We start from the raw sequence: 27,500 nt of genomic DNA, 5'->3' as shown, positions 1-27,500 counted from the left end.
TAAAATGGAGTTCTTTGTGCATGTGTGCATGTGTGTATACATTTGAAAACTGTTTTGTGGATGAATGGGCTAAGAATTCTATATCTTATTTATTTTGCTAGGCTGCACTGGCAGAGAGTAGTTTACCTTTGCTTAGTAATCCAGGATTGATAAATAACGCATCCAGTGGCTTACTGCAGGCAGTCCATGAAGATCTCAATGGTTCACTGGATCACATTGACAGTAATGGAAATAGCAGTCCGGGCTGCTCTCCTCAGCCTCACATGTAAGTGAGTGGTTAGCAGAGTTTTAGTAAAAAATATGCATTTTTTTGAAACTCCATATTACTCAAAAGTACTTTTATACACAGGTAAGTAAAAGCTGAAATTGTACACTTGAAAACTAAATATTAAAATGGATACTGGGACCCACTTTCTCGTAGGTACCATGTTTTCAGTACCTGCTGTATCAATATTATTCAGTACCATTTTTCCTCACTACCAAGGATAGTAGAGGTGCTTTCTGTGGAAAGGTATATTTGTATGTGTGTGGTCATTGACACAGCTCTATCTATAAGGTACAGTAAGAATTTTCATGTTGGAATTAGTTGTAATTTTAACTATAAGTCTCTAACCCATTTATGAACTATAGTGGAAATGTTGCCTATTTCTATCAACCGTAAAATGCAAAGTTTAACTGTTACCTACAGTTTACATAGACGCTAGTAAAATGTAACTTTTTGCCTGTCTTATAAATCAGTGTAATTACATATTCAACTTTAATTACTGGTGCGTCTGTATTGGCAAGGTTTATATGTTATATTTTATGCAAGACTACGATTCCTATTAATATTTAGCAGCTAACTATATCATTAATTACTCTAAAATCTTTCCCCTACCATCTTTTTAATGGAGCTGAGAGAGTGGAAGTATTAAAAATTGATGTATTGTGGATTTCAGAAATGAGTATGAAGCTTTAGAAATGCCTGGCCTTAATCTGTGGTGTCAAATGTAGCAGTTTTTGTTTACTAAATAGTAAAACATGTACCTTGAAGGTACATTTTCCCATGTTATTTATATAATAATTAGGAATATGATATGTAAATAGACTTAGATTTAAGTTCACCATAGGATGATTTTAAAAATGTATACTGGAATATATAGTTATGTTTTCAATTCTTCCTGTATTTAAAATAGCTGACATGATTTCCCTTTTTTATTTGTTTTCTTTTTCCCATTTTCAAGTTCGTTTTAATTTCTAATGTAGTGCTGTTTAGCTACATTAGTAATTTAGATTATACTCTGACTTTAAGCTACCTTATTATTTGCCCTTTAATAGAGTAAAATATTCGCTGGGGTAGGTTTTATCTTGCTAGGTACTGTATATAGATATCTATTCATAATCATGTAGACATGTTTATTTACTATGTAGCTAATTACTTCATTACACATGTACTGCATCACCTTTGAGAGGGGAAAAACCACTATGAACATTAGCGTGTTTTATCAAGTTCCAAACCATTACTGTTTCAAAATGGAAAAATTTGTCTTTTAGAAGTGTCTTTAAATGTATTAAATAATACAAAAGAAGTAATAAAACTAGAAGAAGAAGAACATGAATATATGCTCTTGAGAGTAACACTACTCTAAAACAAGTAAAGTGAGCAATCAGACAAAAGTTTTTATATCCCATGTTTTATGCTATTAACCATGCAGTAGGTAGCTTGAGGCCTTTTACTCTTAGCAGTTCTCCTGAGTATGCTAATGCTCTCTTCCTATATGAAATGCCAAGACAATAAAACTTTAAAGAGCAAACAAGAGTTAGATATTGTGTGTTAAAAACAGCTATTTTACAGAAAAGAATTACATTTGCTATTAGAGTTGGTTTGTAACCATTTGACAGATGTGTTTGCATATATTGTGTAAAGTCTGCATGTACACTACAGAAAAGTAACTTCATATCTGTGGGTGAATGGACATGACTATGTTGTTTAGCTATCGCCATGGCAAAAATATTGCATACCGTAGCTGCCGTTTGAATATAAAAAGGCAAAAAAAAAAATACTTTGAATTATGGCTCTAAACACTACCTGCTCAAAATTAATTAATTTGTTTAATGGAGATAAGAGGATCAAATCTTGAGCTCTGGAGGCTGCATCAGGACTATCCACAGTAACTTTTTGGAAAGTCTACTTCTGCCCATTGTTCAGAGCATGCAGGCTAATGAAAGATACAGGGATGGATTTCAGCAACAGGTCACAAATTTAATTATGTAACACTGGAGAGGAGTGATGTATGCTATCCCACACAAATATCAGACATTTAACACAGTCCAGTGTGGGCTTAAATAGCTCCTGCCATATAACCAGTCCATATAATCAGTCTACACAAACTTCATATCTCCCTTTTTCCTAAAGGTGCAAGGTCTGCCAGAATAATCCCATGCCCCATGTACTTCTGGGATCAGGTCTTTTTAGTCCATTGAATACTGGGTACTGGGAGCACTAGAAATTAGTATTATCACATCCCCGACCCCACGTGTCTCCTTTCTTCTTGTGTCATCGGCCAAAGTTATTTGGCAGCAGCTAATGGCACAAGAGAAAAGTCCAAGGAGAATTTAAATAGACAAGAGAGAGGAGAGAAGACAAAAGCCAATCAGCCTAGCTAGTCTCTCGGCCATTCAACTGGAGGCAGACCATCCTTGGAAAAGGGATCACTTATTCCTTACCAAGCACACCCTCTTGCCTTTCCCCCTCGCCTTCCAAGCACTGTGTCTCATCTCCGCTGATTGAATTAACAGCGTTTCCTGTTGATGCAGAGTGGGCAGACATTAGTTAAGAGAATCAGGGGACAGAAAATAGGAGGACAAGACATCCAGGAGAACCAAGAAAGAATTAAAAGATTGAAAAAAGAGAACAAGAGAAGGCTAAAGGAAATTTTAAAGCTCACACATCATACATAATTTGATACAGTATGCAACTGTTTTAGAAAATGCTGGATACTTGAGAAAATAGCAATTTCTATCTTACTACCAAGAGCATCCAATTATTTGCATCTATAAGTATGTTTATCTGTTATATCTTGCAGTTGTAGCAAATAAATATACCATAGTGGATCTCTTTATTTTTTGTAGATTGATATTAATTGTTTTAATATCCAAATTAACCGTGTTATAAACACAATAAAAGAGTGCCAGGTTTAAATTCATCGGCCATTGTTTGCATACTTTGGGTATGCATATATTTGCAGACAAATGTATTCTTTGTAGTTTGTAATTACTTATGTATACAGTATTAGGGAATGTAGAATCTATTCACTTCTTTGGCTCTTAACTTGCTCCTTCAACTTGGTTTTGAGCAGATCCAAAACTAGTGTGTCATACTTGCCAATTTTGCCTTAGATAATGAGATAATATAATTTTGATATTTACAGAATTCCCTATGCTTCTTAAGCAAAGAGAATACCTAAGAAAACATTGCAAGCGCTGAGCTAAGATTATTTAGTTCCCTGAAGCAACTCAAAAGTTATGACCACCATAGTTTTTCCTTGTGGACCAGTGAAAGATTATAAATCCCTTGAAAAGAGCTGATCTTACCTGCAAGATTTCCATTAATTGGGGCCAGTATCTCATGACTGCAATTTACCAAATTTCAGTGGCATTGAATCCAATCTCTAGACTAATTTAGCTTCAAACCCAATCTCCATAAATCTTTTATATACTATAACATATTTTGAAAATACTCTCTGTGAATGTGTGTGCTCTTCTAGAAGAATTTCAGATGCCTCTAATATTTTAAATAATTAACTTGTTTATCTAAATACACATGCTGAAGAAGTGTTCCTTCCTTATCTTCCCAAATGTGAAATTATTCTGATTGTAGACCCAAGATCAACAAGTTTCAGATTTTCAGGGATGCAAGGCAATGGACTTCAAATTTTTGACCTTTTTATATATTAAAAAGCTATCGCTGACTAAGGACTAACTTTTGCTTTTCTTGGGCTTCGAGCCAAGGTAATTTGCAGGGAAAAAGAGTAAATATTTCTATGGTAGGTTTATTTAACAACAAATGACAACTCTTTGGACTTGCTTAACAGTTTAAATTTTAGATTAAGTCCAGGAGGATGTGGATTAGTGGGCAGAGAACAGATGAGTTGGTCAAGGTTTTCAATAGTTAGAGATATCATATAGCCCCACAGTTTATCACAAATGTATACACTGTGTGTATTCGTTGGACATACTATATATAATACTGATATTCTCCTCTCTGTGAAGAATATCTGTCCTGGTAGTATATGCATTTCATGTATTATCTATAAAATATATTTTGACATTTAGGGTGTGTCTAGACTACCTAGTTTTGTCGACAAAAGTGGACTTTTGTCGACAAAACAATACCAGCGTCTACACTACCGCGGAGTTCTGTCGACATAACGTTGACAGAACTCCGCGGTTTTGTTGACGCTGGTATACCTCATTTTACGAGGCAAAACACCTTCTGTCGACAGAATTCTGTCGACAGAAGGTGTTATTGCCTGTAACGTTGCGTCCAGACTACGGAGTTCTGTCGACAAAGCGGCTTGCTTTGTCGACAGAACTCCATGTGTCTGGACGCAAATTGTCGACGGAAGTTTTGTCGACAGTATCTGTCGACAAAACTTCCGTCGACAAAACGCGGTAGTCTAGACGTACCCTTTTTAAAGGAGTAAAGCATAGTAGTGGAAAAATGGAAAGGGGAAGTTACCAGTCTTTTAACAAGAGTAAATTAAAAGGCAATTTTATGTATAACAATTACATTTTAATTATCCCTGAAATTTTTGAAAGTCCTTGTAAATGGACAAAATATTGATATAAAGACCACCAACTTTGCTATTATTCTGACTCTGTATTGATTTTAAAATACAAAATTCTCTGCGACAACTCTGGAACATTTCCATACAATAGTTAAAGAAAATTCACATTTGTAAACATATTGCCATTGCCCTAGCCACTATGGGTGGACAAATAAATATAACAGAGGCATCTACTTAATTAGCTGAGGCATTTAGCTACAGACTTATTAAACAACATTTAAAAAACAGTTCCTGGTATAACACATACAATCGCTGTACTGAGTAGCAGAAAAGACGGAGGAGGTATCCCCTAGTGCCCTTTAAGTCAGTGGCAAAATTCCCATTGAATCCAGTAGGAGAAAATTTCACTCTGTGGCCCAGCTCGCCACAAGGGCAGAAAGCTGTGCTCAGTCAGATCACAACTGGTTTCAATGGAATCCATCCCTCATCAAGGGCCTCAGAACTAGAGGTGTGTGATTTTTTTCACACAAATAGTTTATTCTCCAAAAAATGTAGTTTAAATCTAATTTGAAATTAATTTCCTGAATAGTTTCAGTCAGAAAAAAGTTCAGGGTAGAGTCACAAAATGGATGTGATTGCTCTGGAGCTGGAATTTGAATGCAGGCATTCTCCCTTCCGAGGTGAGTGGCATAACCACCAGGCTATATGGTATTCTAAGGAATGGGTGCCACAGAATCTCCTGCCGAAACTGCTCCATTGTGTATGAAATACTTGTCTTTCCTTTTACTGAATTCTCTCCCTTACTCTCACTAATATAATTGAGGAGAGATTCAGAACATGTATGTATGCTTGCTGTGGTGAAATACAAATCCAGAATAACTGGAATTAAAATTAGGTGAATTTCAGGGAATTTATTACAGGCAGTCCCCGAGTTACACGGATCCGACTTATGTCGAATCCGCAGTTACGAACGGGGCTTTTCTTGTCCCGGAGGATGGGAGCGGCGGGACGCCCAGATGCGCCGTGGTCCACCGCCTCCGTCCTCCGGGGCGAGAAAAGCTGCTCCCCGTCTCCCTGGTCTGCAGGGAGATGGGGAGCAAAGCCTTGGAGCACCCCCCAGCGGGACAGCCCAAGCACGCCTGGACTGTCCCACTGCCCGCGTGCTCTGTGGCTTTGCTCCCCATCTCCCCGGTCTGACCAGAAGAACAGGGAGATGGGGAGCAAAGCCTCGGAGCATGCCAGCAGTGGGACAGCCGCGGCGCACCTGTACTGTCCCACTGCCCGCGTGCTCTGTGGCTTTGCTCTGCGTCTCCCAGGTCAGCAGACCAGGGAGACGGAGCAAAGCCGTGGAGGACTTGGGCGGTCCCGCCACCCCCATCTCCCTGTTCTGCTGGGGGGTGGGGGTGCAGCTAGTGCCTCCCCCCCCCCCCCAGCAGACCAGGCTTTTCTTGCCTACCACTGGGGTAGAGCAGCTGGGGGCTGCCAGGTTGGTCCCGCAGCGCCGATCCGGACCAACCCGGCAGCACCCCAGCTGCTCTGCCGCTGCTGGTCAGTTTCAGCAGCGGCTGAATCAGGATGCCTGAGGCAGAGCAGCTGGGATGCTGCTGGGTTGCTCCAGTAGCGCCGAGGAGCCGTGCTACTGGAGCAACCCAGCAGTACCCCAGCTGCTCTGCCCCAGGCGTCCCCAAGTCAGCCGCTGCTGAAACTGACCAGCGGCTGACTACAGGAAGCCCGAGGCAGAGTTGCTCTGCCCAGGCTTCCTGGAATCAGCTGCTGATCAGTTTCAGCAGCAGCTGACTTGGGGACGCCTGGGTTTCTTAAGTTGAATCTGTATGTAAGTTAGAACTGGCGTCCAGATTCAGCCGCGGTTGAAACTGATCAGTTTCAGCAGCGGCTGAATCTGGACGCCAGTTCCGACTTACATACAGATTCAACTTAAGAACAAACCTACAGTCCCTATCTTGTACGTAACCCAGGGACTGCCTGTATATTTAAACTTTTCATAATATGTGAGGCAAGTAATAACAATGGTCAGGACATGCAATAATCAACTGCTATTCGTGCCTCAGGTGGATTATGAAGCATGGAGAAGTCATGTGTCTAGTCACCACTGCAATGTTTTCCTATCACTAAAGCAGAGTGCATTGGATGGAATATGAAACATAGGCAAGGCAGATTTTTGTGCAAATAATTCTATTGGTATTATTTTCTGCCTGCATTTATTATTTGCCAGAAGATGAAGTAACATAGATCATTTTGAATCAACTAACACACAAACTAGACAAGAAAAGAATATAATACATACATATGTAATACTTTTATTACTTAATTATTTGCATATTCACTATTATCAACTCCAAGGATTTAAAAACATATGTCAAGCCAAAATTAATGAGATTTTTTTTTTTCATTTGGTTTTGGGTTTTGAGCTTTTAGATTAAACTTGAGTCACATTTCCAAACTTTTCTTCACAACCATGAGAGCTAGAAACTTGCTTTTTTATTTTAATTAATTGAAAAGAATAGCTCAGGTATTGGAAGTCATAGACTCATAGACTCATAGACTTTAAGGTCAGAAGGGACCATTATGATCATCTAGTCTGACCCCCTGCACAGTGCAGGCCACAAAATCTCACCCACCCCTCCTAGAATAATCCTCTCACCTATATCTCAGATATTGAAGCCTTCAAATACTTTGAAGACCCCAAGATGCAGAGAATCCTCTAGCTGTGATCTGTACCCCATGCTACAGAGGAAGTCATATGTACATCATTGTCAGAACCACTATGATCCTCAATTTCCCCCTAACCCGACAGTACATCCTTTATAACATGTACAACAATCCTCCTACTGAAATCTGGATGGATTTGAAAGTCCTTTTAGAGCTAATGAAGCCTTAATTGATCGGTGGGTTCTTTTCTTAAACAACCTCATACTCTTACTTCCTCTACTTCCACCAGAACTGGTATTGACTGTTTAGTAATGCCTAGCAAGGAGCAATAGAACAGAGTTGCTGTTCTTGTGTTTTTCCACTTGATTGGACACACATCTGTGACTTTATGTCTTGCTACACTGGCATGATTCACTGCAAGTTAGAAATCTTAGTACATTTGTTGTCATGTGTACTTACGTATGATGTCAAAATAAATTCCACCTTATGGTGTAAATTTGAGAGAAGAGGGAACATTTCTTATTGTAAAGTTGTCCATAGTGGTTTTAGAAAAACAAATTAGTTACCAGGTTTCTATGAAAAATGGAAAGATTGAAAAAATGCTGTTCCTCAATAGATAATAATGAGCAATTATGCCATTCCTAAAATTAAGGCAGAAAGTTAACAGCAAACAAGGATGGGAAAGTAAGTATTCTATCAAGTATGAGGGAATTATCATCACTTCCTTTACCACCCTTTCCATTAAAGCACCATGAAAATGTAAATTCTACTGATGATTAAGAAATCCCATTGAACTAACAGCCTCAATTCACTTATGAAAATAGTCTTCTTCTTAAGAACAAATCCAGACCGTTGGAGCTTAATGGGTTTAATATCAGTAGGAGTTCCTAGAAGTTGAATCTCTCATTGATCTTAAAATTACAGAATAGCAAACAAATATCCAGTATTCTGAAAAAGTGTATTAATATAGGCAGTCCAGTATGCTACTGTTTGCATTTAACATTCTAGAGTGATCATTTTGTTGTCTAGTACTCTGTTAAACAGAAAACTTTATTAACTGGCATTGTCCTCAACCACAGTACTGCTGCATCTTCCGGCGCGTGCCCCTGACTCCCATATGTCTAGCCAGCCATTGTGGGGCTTCTGACAGCTGGCACTGCTGGGCTGACATCATCAGGTGCCTACTTCTCCCTTAGCCTGCCTCTAGCTGCCAGGAGTCAGATCTGCACATTCAATTAACCAGCAACCCCCATTAGTGCCACATAACAAAGCTTTCACTCTACCTATTTAATTTTAGGATTGAAATTATTTACACACACTTGCAAACCCCCAAATCCTTTTATTTCTCTTTGCTAGGAAGGTTATATTTAGGCCCTGTGAGGAAAGAGGAAGAAAATTTGCTGTAATGAACTAGTACAGGGATTGAAGCTGAATTATATTAGAAATATGAACATATCGCATAAAGTCAGCTTTCTGCCTCCTCCAGTTGCGCCCTATGAAATGAGAGGTGTTTAAGCTATGCATGATTTCAGTTAACCTTTCCCCTTTGTATTCTGCCATTAATCCCCACCCCACCCCTTTTAACTTTCCCACTTTTGCTCAGATTGAATCCTTTCTTTTTTGAGTTCCATCTGCATAAACCTCAAAGTTTTAGTTCTTCAAACTTTTTTAACCTTTAAATTTTATTCCCAGAGGCAAATGTGATTATTCTGCTCTAAGATCATTTCACTTTTGAGGTGCTTCAGTTTGAAAGCATTCCATTGTTAGGTCGTTCCCATATCTGATTATTCCAGTCCCCTACTGTTATGCTTTCACACCTTTTACAGTAGGTTACCTATCATTCCAGTTTCAATCACTTTCATTCCCTTGTTTCTTTAACTTTACAATATTCCAGTCCCCTGTCTTTCCATTTTTATATCATTGCATTGTCCCATCTGATGATCCACCTACATTTACATTGGAGGTTTGCTCTGTTCCAGTAGACCTCTCTGATGCAAGTGTCTTATTCACTGTAAGAAGCTTGATAGAGAGTGTAAGGAAATAAACTATGGCAACACTTCAATTAATAGAGATATGTCAAGCTTTATTAAATAGGTGAGAAACGTGTAATTGAGCCAGTGAAGGTATATGCAGTGCAGATCTCAGGATATCCTACTCATCAGAACTGTTTCGCTTCATAGCATAAAATATTAATGCCTATTGAAAATTTCATTTCACATTCTTAACCATTAGCCTAGTAAAAGGTTGGAAAATAATGGGTAAATACACTTTATGACAATAGACTATTGTATTTTTTTCCTTTATAGTTAATTTTAGTTTGAAATTGAAAGTGTACCACCTAAAGAATTTATAGAATCTTAAAGTTTGTGGTTGACCTTTAACTTCATAATATTCAAATACAAGACTTGTCTGTGAGCATTCAAAATTGCAGTGGTTCTGTCTCCCACCACCAAGTATTTGAAATTATCAGGCAAATCCATTACGTGCGGTATTCCATCTTACTGTGTTCATACCATTTAAGTCTACCACTTTTGCTGATGTTTCAGATCATGTTACAATAATCAGTCTTTGAAGCAGTCACTGTGCCTTTTTGCATATGTAAGCCATGTCACTGGTCATTTGCTGGCCATACAATTGCTAATATCTGTACTAACACTTAATATAGTTGCACGTTTTCACCCCTCCAAAGCATACTGAAGTCCAACTGAAAATCTAGACCATCAAATATTACATGGATAACTATATTTTTTTCATGTTTAATGTCTAATTCTAAGCACTTGACAAATTATAAAAAGTTGAAAACTTTCAGGAACAGTTTTAATTCTGTAATAAGTTTATAGAGTAGACTACTCTCATATGAGTGCAATCCCATATGTGCAGAACATATTAAAGTAACCAATCTCAAATTGACAAAAGCATGGACAACTGTGGTCAGGCTGTACCCAAAAGGAGAATTCACAAACTTAGTTGAAAGTGCAAAAGGAAAAAAGTGCTCTTAACTTTCAAAAACAGCCCAGGATTTCAAGCAACTTGTGTATTACAAACACATAATGCAGATGCCTGGTGTGTTCTCTCAGTTTGAACTGTAAAAAGAATATACTTCAGCTTTTTTTAACGGTTGTTCTGTACCACAGCCTTTTTCCAGCTCCAAGTTCACATAGACACTGAGTCACTCATTCCACTACACCAAACCAGTACAGATTTTGTGGAGACTGTGAGCCCATGTTTTATCAAATCTGTCCAGCATCCTCAAATACATTTGAACAGAAGGGGTAACAGAATAGATCTAATCAATTCTCTGTATGAGAAAACACTCAAGGTAGAAGAGCAGTTGCCAAAAAGTATCCTTTGGGATATTTCACAAATGTTTCTCTTGGAATATGACAATATTCCCCAGCTCAATTCTTCTCAAAATCTCTCTCCATATCTTCATTCTATTTTATACATATTTTTCTCTTTTCATATTTTTACATTATTCACACTATAACTTTGGCATCTTCAGACACCTCTGCTGAAAACTTTGTTCATGCTTTTTTATGTCCCAGTTACTGTGTAAGGCTGCGTCTAGACTGGCATGATTTTGTGCAAAAGCAGCCACTTTTGCGCAAAATCTTGCCACCTGTCTACACCGGCTGCGAGTATTTGCGTAAGAACACTGACTTTGTAATGTACAAAATCAGTGGTTCTTGCGCAAATACTCTGACGCTCCCGCTCAGGGATAAGCCCTCTTGCGCCCTCTTGTGCAGTGTAGACAGCAATGTTAATAGCCATTGGAGCTTTCTTATACAAGAGAACGTCTACACTGGCACGGATGCTTTTGCACAAAGGCATATGCCAGTATAGACGCTCTCTTGCGCAAATACTATTCCATTAAAAGTATTTGCGCAAAATCACGCCAGTCTAGATGCAGCCTGAATGTGTTATCTATGTCCTTCTTGAATACCTGTTCCCTGTGATGTGTTTTGCTTGTGCAGAAGATTTCCCATCATCCTAGGTTTCTCTGGAAAGGGGGAGGTTGGGGCTCCTATGATAGGTATGGCAATGAGTCTCCCTCACCTCCCTCCCCGCCCCCCCCCCCTTTTGTGGATCCCATGAATTGTCATTCAGGGAGTGGCAAAGTCCTGATAGCAGATTGGCTTGGCAGGTATAGGGGAGGGCTTCCCTCAGAAATGTGTCAATGAATGTGGAATTACCTGCAAGATACACTTTTATCTGCTGTGTACTTCATGACATTTAGAAATAAAGTGGCATCCAGCGTCTCCTGTCTATCTTCTGGAACAGTTGGCCAATCTCCTGCTATTCATAAAAAATAGCTGAAAATCTGGGTTTTTTTAGTTTTGGTTTACTTCTTACTTTTCTGTCCTTCTACTCATTTTTAAAAGTATTATTATTATCAATTATTTAAGTATTTATTATTTATTATTATACAGCCCTGTTGTGGGGTCAGAGCCATACTGTACCAGGTACAAACTCAGAACAAAAAATAAAAAAGAACAGCCTATGTGCCTCAAAAAACATACAAACTAAATAATTATTTTTCATTATTTAACTGTGCAGTGTCCTGAAAGGCAATGTGTTTATATAAGCTTTATTTTATTTATGCCCCTACTTGTAAACAAAAGCAACAAATATTTTAGAATAGTAATAGGGTTGTCTGTTGAGGTTCTTGAGACACTTACCTATGCTTGTTGGGCTGGGCTTTTCTCTTACTTTATTTACAATAAAATTGGTTACTGATGATATAAGAAATACTTCTCCAGCTGGCCTCTTAGGGAAGCCTTGCAGCTCTGTCCATATAATGTTCTTATGTTCGTAAATGTTTTTAAGTGTTTTTACTTTTAATTTTGAATACATTCTATCCCTACCAGAAATTATATATTGAATATCAGATTCTATGCACAGTTCTATTTAAGAGCACAGTTGCTTCTTTCTGTTTCTACTCATTAGATGTCAGGTTGAGGACAGAGCTAGTCTCCAGTATTACACTAGCCAGTAGAGCTACCTGGCTCCAGCTTTTGGAAGTATGTTTTACAATACTTGCTGAACTCCTTAGTTAGCCAGAATTCCCCTTGGTAGCTCCAGTTCTCCACATTCTGTCCTTTAAAAATGTAAGGGTTAATATTTAACACACTTTAATTCTTCAAATCATTTTATAAGCATTAACCACCTTATTATCATTGTCACTGCCGCATAAATGTGGACGATGGTGCAAAATAGGATAGAAAGAAGGGAAGATGGAATTTTTGATGCACCTAAATTTAAAAAGCCATTGATAGAGCCAAGATGAATTTTGAAAGTTTTAGATCAGGTCTCAGTCTCAAATTTTACCCATACAACAATGAAATGGAGACCAGAGTTATGTTAAGTGCCAACCATTTTTCTGAAGTCTTAATGTCATAAGTAGAGCTGCTTGGAAAATGGAATTTACCTTCTGTAGGAAATTCTAACTTTTTGAACTTTGTGTTCTGATTCTGAATCAAAAGAAAAGTTGAAATGTCAAAATTATCCAAAATGTGTGGAAAAGTTTGAAACAACTTTATCAGAAGGTTGTGTTCCACCGTTATCAGGTTATCATTTATGTTTGATATTATTTTGTAAACTATAACATAAAAATCTAAATAGAATGTTCCAGTCTTTTTGAAACAAAGAAATTCAACATTATTACCTTTCTGAAGTGAGGAATTTTGATGATTTCCTATCAAATATTTCCACAAAATCAATATGGTCCTGCACAATATTTAAGTGATGTTTCAGCATTTTCTGACAGAAAAGTGTTGCATTAGAAATGTTTCCACTGATTCCAGTCATAAACTTCATGTTACTTAACCCCCTGATTGCTCATCTGGAACAGAACATGGATATCATATATAAAATATTGGAGACTGAGTTATAAATTATAGAAAATGAATTTATGCTGGAAATGTTGACAAAAATGGTTCACTATTGCAAGCTTCCCCCTTCAAGTCACTTCTCAAAATTCATGTCTTATGCTAGGATTGAAATACTTGGTATCCAATTTGCCAGCACATTGTTCACAATACATAACTATGCTGCTGCTAATTTTCCCCTCCTTCTCTTGTTAATAATAATATTATTAAACATTTCTATAGGAGGGCGTGCTTAAAAGCCACAACCTGGTTGGGACCCATTGGGCTAAGTACCGTACAGATACAATAAATGACCTTTTGTGTCTCTCAGTCCTGTCCACACCCTGTTGATTTAGGTCCAGTTTAAGATTGTAAAGTCCTTGAGACAGCAACCTTGTTTTGTGGTTTTGACTGTATTGCATAGCATCATGCCCAACTAGAGTTAAAGGTTTATTTTCATATAAATCATAATAAAGTATACTTATGGCATCCTAATCGCCATTTTATTTTCTTATGGTTGTGGGCCATAGATATATGTATAGAAATTTACTCTAGGACTAAAGAAGTTGTCAGTAAATCATTGTAAGGGCTCCAGTGGCTGTGGGAGCTGCCCTACAGTTAATAAATAATAACAAACAAACCTGAAAGCTTGGAATATTTGTGAAACTTTTGTAAGTGACAGTATTGAAATATAAAGTTGAGACAGCAGAACATGTGTTACAGTTAAGCGATAAGCAAGAAGATCGGAAGCAGAGATCTATATTTGATATGAATATATGCAAAAAGCAGAAGCAAAGCATGTAGGACAGAGTGTTCATTGTAGGACAGAGTGACTTATTTTGAAATTTCCATTATAACAGATAATGGCATTCGCTGGAACTGAGGAGCTAAAGGTTGAGACTCTGGTTTCTATTGCAACCTCTTTACACTGCCCAATGGCGTGAAACAGCAATATTGTTGGTGGAGTCCCGCAGGACATTAGGAGTTTCCCTGATGAATATCTCAGAGATAATGGGGACAAAGTCAGAATATGCTGGGCTCTGACTACTCTAGGCTGCCAAAACAATTCCTAAGGGACATTTGAAATAAAGTGTATATTAGAGCAGTTCTGAGGCTACTTTAGCTTATATGAATGGTGGGCGGGCCACACGATGGCCTCAAAATACAGGGTTACACATAACGATAGGTTGCTGTGTGCCATCGTAAATGTGGGCTAAGGATGTAAGTTGGGGGGTTTGGTCCCTTCCGCGCTTACAAAATGGTCATAAGTGTGGGGGGGTCACAAGTTGGGCCGTCATAACACTGGAGTTTCCTGTATAGAGAACCTTAGGATATCCTCACTGTTAATCTCTTTCCATGATGAGAATTGACTGTTTTATTCCTGGTCTTTGTTTTCTGTTGCTTAACTGTAATCCACGATATAACTTTGTTTCTTACCCTAGAATTTTTTACTTAGCCCCTCTTCAGCAGCTATTATCAAAGGTTTATTGAAGGCCTAAATAAATATTTGTTTCTGCCTCTAAATAATTCTAATTGGAGAGAGAAAATTATTCTTTAAAAAAATTACTTAGCCTGTCCCTCTAATATCCTGCTCATCTAGACATTGTATAGCTATTATTTCAGCTATTTTTCTTAGGGTGCGTCTACACAGCAGCATTATTTCGGAATAATGGCCATTATTCCAAAATAACAATGCGAATATCTACACAGCAATTCCGCTATTTTGAAATACCTTTGAAACAAAAGATGGCTTATTCTGACTTCTGTAAACCTCATTCCACAAAGATTAATGCCTATTCCAAAATAGCTATTTCAGAATAGCAGTAATGTGGATGCCCCCCTGCTGCTATTTCAAAATAGCTCCTCCCCAGGGCCATTCAAAATAATTACTCGCCAGTGCTTCCTGGGGCTCTAAATTGAGGTATCACGTCCACATTAGGGAAGCCTGCCTCAGACTAATTTTGAGGCTTCCCTGTAGTGAAGATGTGCTATTTCAAAATAAACTATTTCAGAGTATTTCTTCCAAAGTAGCTTATTTCTGAATAAGTATTCCATGTAGATGTACCTTTAGTTTTAGCAAACTAAAACTTATATCCCTGTAGTTTCCTCAATTACCCATTGGGCATTTTTAAAGGTATTATCAAAAAGAGAAAGCATCTGGATTAGCTGTCTCCCCCTCTCGTGATGTCTATTGTAATTAATTTAGTTTAATTTCTGTGTCGTATCTTTATCCTACTTTGTTCTCTTCATTCCTAGGTAGTTTAGCAAAGTACTGAATCACTAGTAGGCTCCCTGGCTCTAAGGGTGCATCCACACAGCACCTATCTCAAAATAGTGGGCATGTTCAAAAGACGTGGGGTAGCTATTTCGGGATACTGCCAGTATCCCAAAATATCTCCACTGTGTAGATGTGCCCTAAGTCAAGAGGAGTTTTGCTATTGACTTCAGTGGATCTAGGGCTTCCAATCTAAAAATGTATCTTCATTTCTTTGGTTTTCTTTTTTCAGATATCCCCTGAGGCCTTCTAGTTTCCATCTAGATTTTGTTATGGTAGTCCACCATCTCTTTTTTTCACCATTCCATTTAATTAAGTTCTCTTGTTCCAGAAAAAGCAAGGACTCCTCCCAGACTTGAAATCTTTTAATATGACAATTTAACATTTCAGGTCACATGTTCAGCTTTCTAAATCAGTGATACTATAAATCTGGATTTTTTAATCTATGTGACACAAATTGGAAAATATATTTCCTTTCATAGTAGGGATATTTGGGAATGCCTGTTATCCAGTAGGTTTCTTAAGTAATTTCATAAAGGTTTAGCCTCTAGAAGCACAATATTTGAATATTCTATGCTATGTATTAAGTAGTAATATATTTTTCTAAAGATATAGAGGATAAAGATGAAATAGTAATTCCTTTCTATCCCTTTCTCTTGGGATTTCTAATAATAAGCTGCCTTCTTGGTCATCATTTGTTCCATTTCAGCACACTCCCTATTGTTTGTGTCATATTTATTTCATTACAATAATATCCTACATTTGATCACTTCAGCTTAAATGTTCAGTGGATGACAAGCACTTTATCAATATCCACCCTTTCCCCCAACAGGTACATTATCACATATTCTGGTTGAGCTTCTCTAGTCCAGCCGTCTCTGATCTGACAACATCCGTGGCCAAGCATGATTTTAGTCAGCTGGATGTCCACTTATCATGGGTGTGGCCAAATTTCCCAGGGTCCCAGTTTGTTTACAGTCCTGGCTCTCAGTGTTCTGTGCTGTTATTTAGCTTTAATGTATCCCTAAACATCTCCCTACAATAAGCAGTGCAAGTGTTGGTAATGCTGCTAGGCAATATTGACCTCTTGTGGTTTAACAAATTCTCTGATTTGGTACTGGTCAGGTGCTGAGGGTGCCAGACTAGAGTGGTTCAACCTGTACTGGCTTTTTCTGGCTGAAGTCATGCTAGAATTCTGCATCAAATTAGCTGATCCAGGCTTTAACCTAATCCTTTGATTTGCCAAAGCAAGGTGCAAAATTCCTTATAGCAAACTTGTGGCACTCTTCTGTTTACCTAAGTGACATCAGGCATTAGACTATTGCATAATACTGCTGAAATTCTGCTGATTTTTCTCTGGTACATACTGCTCATTCATTCCTCCTGGGATATAAGTGAAGTGGGAGTGTCTCTCTAGAGACAGAAAAACTGGAGGATGTCCTGAAGTTGAACCTTCGAGCCAGCCAAGCTCAAAGAGGAAGGAAGGACTGCTTGAATTTTATATTGTCTATCTGTTTTTGAGTTGCCTATGAAGCCAAATTCCAGGAATGGTTTAAGTTTGGATATTAATTCAGAGTCTGTTGATAATAGAGTGGGACTCAGTGCATTCAGCTATTTTTTTAATGTTGATTAGCTGGTGAGGAGCCTATATAAATGGCCAGTCATGTGTATTTTGATCATGATGGGCTTTGTGATTTGTTCCACAGAGATCTTTTTTGTCAGAACTAATTTTAGAAGTTTCTTTCATCTGAAGAAGTAGGTTGCTGCTGTTGTTTGCAAAGCATCCTCAACTCATCCTATGAAAGGACATACAAATTGTTATATATCTGGCACATAAATATGTTGTAGTGCTAGCTAGAAAAGTGCCATCAAAGGGCCTGTTCTCATTTTCAGGTTACAGTATAAACAAGAAACAGATAGCAATATCTGCAGCAAATGTAAACAAACTTGTCTGTCTGAATGACTGACTGGCTGAGCAAGAAGTAGGACTGAGTGGACTTGTAGCCATTAAAGATTTACATTGATCTATTTTTGAATGCAGTTGTTTTCGTACATAATTCTACTTTTCTAAGTTCATCTTTCATGATAAAATGTTTGCACTAGAGTACTTGTATGAGATGAATTGAAAAATACTATTTTTTTTGTTTTTTACACTGTAAATGTTTGTAATCAAAAGTAAATATTAGCATTGCACACCATGTTGTAATTGAAATCAATACATTTGAAAATATAGAAAACATGCAAAATATTTAAATAAATGGTATTCTATTATTTAACAGTACAATTAACTGTGGTTAACATTTTTAATTGCTTGACAGCCCTAAGAGAAACCATTACATCTCTTCCTCCATCCCTGGACCTAGCGCCACTCCCCACTCCTCCCTTTTATAACTGAATGTGTGGGGAGGAGTGATTGAAATGTCACTGAAATGCATTTCTGAATGCCCAGGAGGCTTCAGGCTTCAAACCTCTCTTGGAGGAAAAAGAGATTGCTCTTGCTCATTTCAGCCCAGCACAATGGGGATCCTTCAGAAAAAGCAGTGTGGAACGCCCACTGAGAGAAGCCTCCATTAAAGACCTGTGCTTCTCTGATGATGGCATCTTTAACCTTTAGCCAAGAGGAGAATGTGATGATATAATTCAGCTCCTTGCATAGTGGAGGCAGACAGTGAGCAGTAAAATCTTCACACGTACTTCACCTTATTCTGAGGAAACCAGTAGCTATAGAATCTTCATTCTTTCCCTGCATGAAGCAGGCAACAACATTTTTACATGGCAGCATTTTCTTTAACAGTGATGGTACTTTGATCTGTCCATAGGAGCAGGGAAGGAGATTCATACTGTTGAAAGGAAAAGGAGATTTGTGGATTATATGAGTTTATGGAGTGCCATTACAAAACTTTTTTTTTTTTTTTGCTCACTTAATATTTGGAGTACTTCCTTCCCTTTCCCAACATATGGACAAATGCCATAGTGTCCTGATTTTTTAGGAACAGTCCTAATATTCAGGGCTTTTTTTTCTTTATATAGGTACCTATCCTCCCCTCCCCAGTCCTGTCCTTATTTTTCATGCTTTCTGGTCACCCTAAATGTAGTAAATATGCAGAAGTGGGTGTTACAATACAGAGCTACATCTATTATGATACAGTTTATTGGAAGTATGTGGCTCATTTGATTATTGTAGAATATTTAAGATGCAGACATGGAGCTGTCTCATAATTTTCGGTAACACTGTCTCATAACTTTAGGTGGGGGCAGAGTTAAGGTTGCCTAGAGGTACTTAATTCTGCAAACCTTCTAACGTGTTTTATGTTATATTAACATAACAGAAAATGACATCTTAAAACTTTGGCTTTATTTTAAAAAAATGTCACCATTAAACTGTGCGTATCTAGAATTTTGCTGGCATTTTAACCAACATTTTACATCTGGAGATGTAATTTTGTGTGGGAGAGAGAGAGAATAGGAGAAGTAATGATAATGGAGATCTGATTTGTAATAATGATTTGCGCCTGATTTCAATCTCTCTCTCTCTCTCTCTTTTTTTTTTACTTACAGATGAACACAGTAGCTCTTATTTTAGGTTTTTGTTTTACTGTACTTATTTTTCTAATACTATTGTGATTTTGGCTGTGTAGCTCTAGCAAAATTAGCAGTTGGCACATATGCTGTATTATTTTAGGCACATTCTGGCATTATGTCTTCAACCATTTTTATTTGAACTATATTTGAAATATTTTAATTAGACTACACAGCGCACTACAGCCAAAGCTACAGAGGGTATGTCATGCCTTCCAGGTCCAGTAAGTTCCAGCTGGGGTACAAAGCCCAGCAACTTCCTTTACCTTCCTCCATGTGAGGGAAAGCAGCATTTGGAAAGAATTTGTAGGAGCTTGATTCTGGAAATCTCTAGACTTTGGATTCTTTTCTCAACCCAGCCAGATAAAGCCACAAGAGCATCTTAGAGCTCAGAGCCTAACTGGCTGTGGTTGTCCTTTAAATATAATCTGGTCTTTTGGATGGTATAACTCTCCAAATGGTTCATTATTAGACTCTTTTCTGGTGAGAGAGGTAATATCTTTTATTGGACAATATCTTTTATTGTCTCTGTGTAGAGACAAACTACACAGAGCTCTTCCATAGTAGATCTTTCCTGGTGAACAGACAGGAGAGAATTTGAGAGAGGAGCTAGTTTTTGTTAATTTAGCTTGTCCTTATGTTTCCTGCATGACAATTACTCCTGTCTTGCTTTCAAGAAACTGCAAAGTTTAATGGAAACTCCTTGAAATGACTCAGGCTTTTCTCTCAGTCCAAATCAGTGTCCCAATGGTCAAATTTCTGTTCCTTCTAAAGTTATCATCTGCAGAATCCCCCAAATTTTATACCTGTTCTTCATTTTATTTAACTTTTAGTATGAATCCACTGAGAAATTTGGTTAGTCAGCAGTTCACAAGTGATGCCCAATTCTACACTTTAGAACATCTAATGATAAACAGCGTAATCTTCCAGTCCTCTGAATTCCTTGTTGAAGTCAGCCTTTGGATGAAGAGCAACTGGCTAAATCTGAACCCAAGCAAGGCTAAAGTCATGCTGTCCATAGCTTGTCCCCTGCTAGAACATTCCTCACCATCTAGGTCATCTGCATTCAGACCATACGTAACCTTTTGTCACATAAGTCAGTGCTATCAGGTGAAGGTAATAAAGATTGCTTCCTTCTGCAACAGTCCAGAAGATTGCATCTCTTTTGTGACTTCTAAACTTGATTATTGCAACTTATATTTAGGAAGAGTAACACACATATTCATGCGCATACACAAATCTTCAGCTTGTAGGAAATGCTGCAGGCCATCTGCTTGACTTCAGAAGTCCCTGTGAGCACATCATCTGAGTACAGTAGACTTCTGATAATCCGGCACCTTTGGGACGTAGGTGGTGCTGGATAATTGGATATGCAGGACTTTCAGCAGGTACTACTGTATATACACTTCAACACTAATACAGTCTGTCAATTATTCACTTAAACACTAAAAAAACCATGAACTTAAATAAAACACTGAAACTTAAATCTATAATTTTGTTTAATTTGCCATGCTGCACAACTACTCATCATCTGATGAAACCAGTGCTTCATCATCTGGGTTATCAATATCCTCCTCTGCTTCCATGGGAGCGTTGACAACAATAGACTGTAGTAGTGGTGGTGAAGACAAAGGCTGAACTATCTTCCGTGCCCTTGCAAATATATCCCTGAGATCAGCTTGCTTAAAGGACTATGACTTCTTGGTATAAAAGTTATTGGCTACGTCTACACTGGCCCCTTCTTCGGAAGGGGCATGCTAATTTGGAACGTATCTATTTCTTGTACGTCACGAATGCACTTAGGCCTAACATTAAAGCCACAAAATTCCTCCTCATTGGAAGAATCATCACAAAACATGATGCTAGGCCAAAGTTTCCTCCACCATTTTTGTGTTCAGTATCCTCTTTACTTCTTTCCAAGCCAAAGCAGCCGCATACACAGCGTCCTTAAGGTTGAAATCAAATTGAAATTCAGAAACACTACAGTCTGAGTTTGCCAGCTTTTGGACAAAAGACCCCCTGTAGAAACATTTAAAGTTCTGTATCACGCCTTGATCCATAGACTGGATCAAAGACGTCACATTCACTGGCAAATATGTAGCAAAAATATTTCCACTAACAAGCTCCGAAGTGGGCGGATGTGCTGTGCTCGACAGTTATCGAGCAAAAGAACGGATTTACTATCCTCCGGTAACCCTCCTCCCCTTTTAAAATTCTCCTTAACTGCGGGCACAAAATAATTTAAAAAACAGTCCTTAAAGATTTCTACTGTCATCCAAGCATTCCCCTGTGCCTCATAAATCACTGGCAAACTCATAAGAGTTTTAAACGCCCTAGGCTTTTTTTACTTCCCTACAACAAAAAGCTTAAGCTTATGCGTGCCGGACGCATTTGCGCATACCAGAACTGTAATGCGGTCTTTGTTCATTTTGAAGCCATGAGCAGCCTTTTCACCACCACCAACCAGAGTAGAGTTCGGCAAACAACAACATAAGAGTCCAGTTTCATCGGCATTGTATATTGAGAAGGCGACAAACCGCGTTCCTCCACCAACTACTCAAAAATAGCGCTATACTCCTCAGCAGCTACATGATCTGCAGACTTTTGCTCACCACTGATATCTAACTTACGGATCCCATGCCGGTACTTAAAATTATGCAACCAACCTTCTGAAAAGACACATGATTCATTAATGTTCATTTCACTTTGAAACTGTTTTGCTTTTTCTGTGAGCACTGGCCCAGTAATGGGCTTACCTTCAGAACACTTTGCACTAAACCACGTAAAGCCATATCCAACTGCGCCATCTTAGGGCTTTTCAGAGTTTGCCGTACCTCGGTACATTTAGTAGGCGCTTCACTTTCAGCAACAAACACTCACAACTTATCTATCTGTTTCTTTGTCATAGATTTGTCGAAGATCCAATGTTAAATTCACTCGTGATAATGTTCCGATTTATGCCTCTTTCTAGCATCTTTATAATCTCTAATTTCTGGTTCAATGTCAGTGTTACATGCTTCTTTTTTACACTTTTTTTACCGCTATCACTTGCACCTGCATTCACCTTTGACTCCATTACTACTGTATACAGCGATGGGTGAAAATATACAAAAGGCAGCTCCAGAAACAGAGCTGTCCAGCGTCACACAATGCCAGTGGCAGACTGGCTCAATCTCTTCTGGTTTCGCTCGGTTCAGCTGCTACCGCTGCTGCCTTGTGACTCATTTTTTGCGGAAGCTCACTCACTTGCCATTTTGATACTGGACTATCAGGAGTGCCGTACTATTGGGTGCCGGACTATTGGAGTTTTACTGTACTCCATAACCAGCATTGCTGCTGACCATTGAATGGAGAGCCAAATTCTAGCTCTTCCTTCTCATAGTCAGTAGTCTCCATGGAATTGTCTCAATGGGAGACTGCTTGCCACTCCATGGCCTCCCACAATGCTTTCTACAATATTGTTTCACCAGACCAGTCATGCTTTTGGGCACTGGAAGGAGAACTTTCAAAGGAACCAGACCAAAACTATGGAGCTTATTCCTCTAAGAATGTTATAAAGATTATAGCAAATACAAATGCAAAGCAAATTATTTCTTCTGCAAGCTGAGAAAGAAGAAGATGGAAATGGTTGTGTTAATTCAATTTTTTTATACTTGTAACAGAGATCTTCCCAACAGTGGTCGGGATATATTAGTACATAGCTAGAGTGTTAGAAAAGGCTTCTGACTTCCGTTTTTTTTTTTTCAAAGGAAGTGATATTTTCTATTTAGAGCCTGCATGAGCACATTCATTTCCATTAACATCATCCACCCCTAGTTTACTGAAGCTATTTGTTCTTATTGGCCTGCAGGGCTGACAAGAGGTGTGGGCAGTCAGTTCCCCTGCATGTGACCCTAAGCTTTATTATTGGCCCTGCTCCAGGCTCTATTCTCATGTACTGGAGATTTAAACAATTAATTTTATTACATATTAAAACAATAATGATTACAAGTCCAAATTATATTAAAAATATCTATGTACATACATTTGTTTTGTATAAGTAAAATGTTCCTGATGACATATACAAATAATGTTGAACTACATACGTCCATTTTAAATCAAACGCGGTAACAAAGTCTGCAATGTACATGCTGCAGTGTAAAATATAGAGATATGCTCATGTATCATGCCCAGTGGGCTAATGGCTGTTTTCACAATTTTGAGCATGTTAATGATGTCAATATGGTGGAACATGGTTATAGTTAAAGTTTTATGGTGGATTTGGATTTGTTTTTTCTCATTTTTTGTGTGCCACCTGGTGTATGTATAAAGAGGCTCTGCACCCACTCCATATAGTCAAACTAGTCCCCACAGATAATCATGCCAGCCCTTTTTGCCTGCTTCTCCATGTGCTATTGTGCTAAAAGGCGTATCCCCTTACATTCAAACTGACTTGACTTGAAACCTCTGTAGAAAATATGCTATCCATAATTGAAAATATTGGATCAGCTATCTTTTCTCTTCATTGTCACCAACTCAACTACATTTAGTTTAGACTTCTTATATGTGGCTGTAGAATCTGGTTCTTTTTTGTCAACAACAGCACACATATACTAGTGTTTAAAAGTTGAATGGACCATTTGTTCTGAAATCACTGCCTTTTCATTATTGTATCAGATATTTGAACAGGTGTTACCAAGGTAGGACCAGGCTATCTTGGACAAACCTCCAGAGACAGGTACAGTTCACATGGGAATTACAAACTTTCTTGGTCTCTGTAATTTCAGAAGCTACTTCATATGATTCATTCCTGTTTTTATAATCACCTAAACCCTTCCCCATAATCCCCCCCCCCCCACACACACACACACATAAGACAGCCCTTCAGCTGCCAGTTATCTTCCTCTCCTCCATCTGCCCTCAACAACCTTCAAGCATTCTTTGCATGTTTTGGCTACCATTGCCTATCTGGGCCCTAGTTTCTGCAGTTATGTATAATTTACCATGCTTGTTCCTCAATGTACTGTCCACCAAGATATGATCAATATTAGGGAGTCTGAAAGCTGTAGCAGCCCATTATCCAAAAGAAAGGGTGCACTTTCTAGTATATCTGGGAGACATATAGAGAAGAAAGCTTAAGATCTCTGTAGTGGCTCCATACTGATAAGTGGGTAGTCACAGAAATGGAAGAAGCTCTGTAGTCTGTGAAATATGACAGGAAGATGAGTGTGTGCTGAGTTTAGCAATTACTAGTTCAAGCCATTGGAATGTCAATTCTCCTGTCTTAACAGTGGATTCATCCATTTGAGGCAGATGACCTCTCCTGTTCACTTATTTGTATTTTTAGAACAATAATAATAATAGTCTCACCTAATACAAGTTCTTGATTAAATAATGGGCAGCCAGGTGTATGAACTTAATAAACTATGAAATATTGTTAGGCCTGGTTTCAGTAATGTGGTTATTCATGACATTATAAGAGTCTTTGACAAGCTGTAGGATCAAAGCCTTCTTCAGAGTTCATATTTCAACAATCTGGTAACAATTTGTGAATTCACTTTCCATTGTGAATACTTTCACAGCATATTCCCATTCTTTACAATGGTGACTGTATATGCTGTGAACAAAATAATATGTTTTCATACCAGATTCAGAATACAAAATACCATTCTCATACTTATTAAATATGCTTGCTTCGTGGAATAAGCATTTATTTCTCATGTGTAATGTTTGCAATGAAAATCCTCAAGATAAATAATTATAGGCAATCAGTAGTTGATGTTCAAATCTTAGTAAATTGGTAAGTTTTGTTTTGCATTTTAAAAGCAAGCAAAAATTGTGAATTTGTGAATAACTTCTGAGGTTGAGAGGGTAGTTATTCTTCACAGTTTATGAATTTCTTGTTCTTTCTGCTTTGACTACCAGCAAGGGTGTTAATTATGCCAGTAGTTGCTATTATTTGTCCTTTTAACAAGTGAGAAAAAAGGAAAGACCACCAAAACATTTTGTGTAAGTCTCAGACCCATGATCTGGTTATAATAGTTTTGATTCACTAACATTAATTAAAATGAATGTTTCTGTCTTCCATTCCCAATCCCATGAGCCATCCATTGCCTTATAATACATATATCAGATATTGTTGAAATTGTCCAAACTACAAAAGAACATATTCAATAATATCCATGAGGAAGAGGAAGAATCATAATATGTTATGAAGTACATGTGCATTTTTAAAACTCACATTAAAAAAACATTATGATCTAGACAGTGCTTGGTCCTGCCATGAGGGTAGAGGACTGGACTCGATGACCTCTTGAGGTCCCTTCCAGTTCTATGATTCTATGAAAAGGGAGCAGTACAGCACCCAGAGGTGCTGCATATCCATGTGAAATTTTTTAAATACAAACCTCTATTTGTAGGTGTTTATCATTGAGTGTTTATTACTCTGTTCCGCTCAGATACTTGACCTGCACAATACAAAATTAAAAAATTACTATGAGATTCTTGTAACTTAAAAAAAAATGTCATAATGTTGCTTCTTGAGCACATTGGCTACGTCTACACTGGCCCCTTTTCCGGAAGGGGCATGTAAATTTCATGAGTCGTAGTAGGGAAATGCGCGGGGGATTTAAATATCCCCCGCGGCATTTAAATAAAAATGTCCGCCGCTTTTTTCCGGCTTTTAAAAAAGCCGGAAAAGAGCGTCTACACTGGCCCCGATCCTCCGGAAAAAGCGCCCTTTTCCGGAGGCTCTTATTCCTACTTCAAAGCTACTAACTACTGCCTGCCCCCCAACACCTCTTCAAGACTGTGGTAGATAAGGGGGTTGATTACCTCCTAGACATGCTGAGATCATTGCAAAATCAAGCTCTAAAGAGCCTAAGATGGAACTCCATTCTTAATTCATCTTGTTGGATTGAGGTTTTGCGGGGGTTATCACGTGGTATGTGCTATTGGTATAGTGGTTTTACATTATAACAGTCATAATTGAAAGGTCTACCTATCACATACATTCTGATTGTAAGAAAATCCTGTGTGAGATAGATGTTGGTAAATATTGGCTTTATATGTAGTACTCATACAAAATTTTAATAATGGGTCTCAGATTAACACTATCTCCTTCTGTAAATTATGAATCTTCATAATGTTTGGACGAAACTCAAGTTTTGTATCTACGTCAAAAATAATTTAGCCCATAAATGTATTTTCTTGTTAAGTTTTTTCTCTAAATATGCACCTCTGTTAATACTTTATTTTTATAGTCTGCCATTAATAATAAAGCTACTCTTCTTTAATTCAAAGGCAAATAGTGAGCCTACTGTAGTGGCAATATTTAGAATGGACGCACCAGAATGGTGGTCGCTGTCAGGAGACAGTATGCAGTTTGATAACTTCAGTATTGATCCCATCATTTCTTAACCATTCAGATGCTCACATGAGTAAAACACCTAAAGCACTTGTTTAACTTGAGTGGACCAGTTAATGGGTTTTGGGTGCTTAAAATTAAGCCTGTGATTTAAGTGCTTTAATAGAATGTACCAGAGTGCTTAGCACTTTGCAGGATCTAATGCCTTTATGAGATGTTTATCATCATTTTCAAAAATATTTTAGTGTAATACTGCTAATGAAATATTTCCATGCCACATACTATTCACATTTCAATACAAATGTTGTCCTCATCAACACAATAATTTTTACTTCAGTTGTCTTTTACCAACTGAGTATTAGTTAGTATTTCTTTCAAAGTTTGTTCACTGACAAAACCTTGGGGCAACATACCCTTTCTTGTCAGTGTCTGTGAATTGGTAAATAAGGGTTCATCAACACAGCAGGGCTTAGCTCGAAATAAGCTATGCAAACTGAGCTACATCAATTGCGTAGTTTATTTAGAAATTGGGAACATCTAAAGAGCACTTATTTCGAAATAGAGCGCTCTTCCTCTGACTTCCCTTATTCTTCATGCAGTTAGGGTTACAGGAGTCGAAGTAAGAAGTCCTCCAGCTTGACAGTATTTTGACATTATTTCAAAAAAAATGCCTGCTGTGTAAATTCACACTAAGTTATTTCAAAGTAATGCTAGTTATTTCAAAATAATGTTGCTGTGTAGACTTACCCTAAGTCTCAGTCACTAAATAGATTGAATGGCATCTTCAAATGTCAGTGTCATTCCTTTAAGCAAAGGGTTTGCCCTTTCGTAAATGTAACATACTTATGATCTTCTTGAAAACATAAAACAGGCTCGTTTAGGACACAGCTCATGACATTATGACTAATGGCAGTAGGTGCCTTCTTAAGGTTGTTGATAGATTGGATTATTTTAGTGGACCTGCGATTAAGATAAATTGACACAATAGTTTTCCT

General features: G+C 38.0%; 1 protein-coding gene across 11 annotated transcripts in view; it reads left to right on the top strand.

The window, feature by feature from the left end:
* Positions 1 to 27,500, top strand: part of FOXP2 (forkhead box P2) — a 669,323-nt gene that overhangs the window by 635,901 nt on the left and 5,922 nt on the right. For all 11 annotated transcript variants that reach the window (XM_006122527.4, XM_075929528.1, XM_014573351.3 and 8 more), the window contains one exon: positions 102 to 265. In XM_006122527.4, the coding sequence (XP_006122589.1) occupies positions 102 to 265 (164 nt within the window). The remainder of the gene's footprint in view (positions 1 to 101; positions 266 to 27,500) is intronic.

This window comes from Pelodiscus sinensis, chromosome 1 (assembly GCF_049634645.1).
Source record: "Pelodiscus sinensis isolate JC-2024 chromosome 1, ASM4963464v1, whole genome shotgun sequence".
In the NCBI taxonomy this organism is placed as follows: Eukaryota; Metazoa; Chordata; order Testudines; family Trionychidae; genus Pelodiscus; species Pelodiscus sinensis.
Note: the sequence above shows the minus strand (reverse complement) of the source record. Positions and strands in the feature narration are given on the sequence as shown.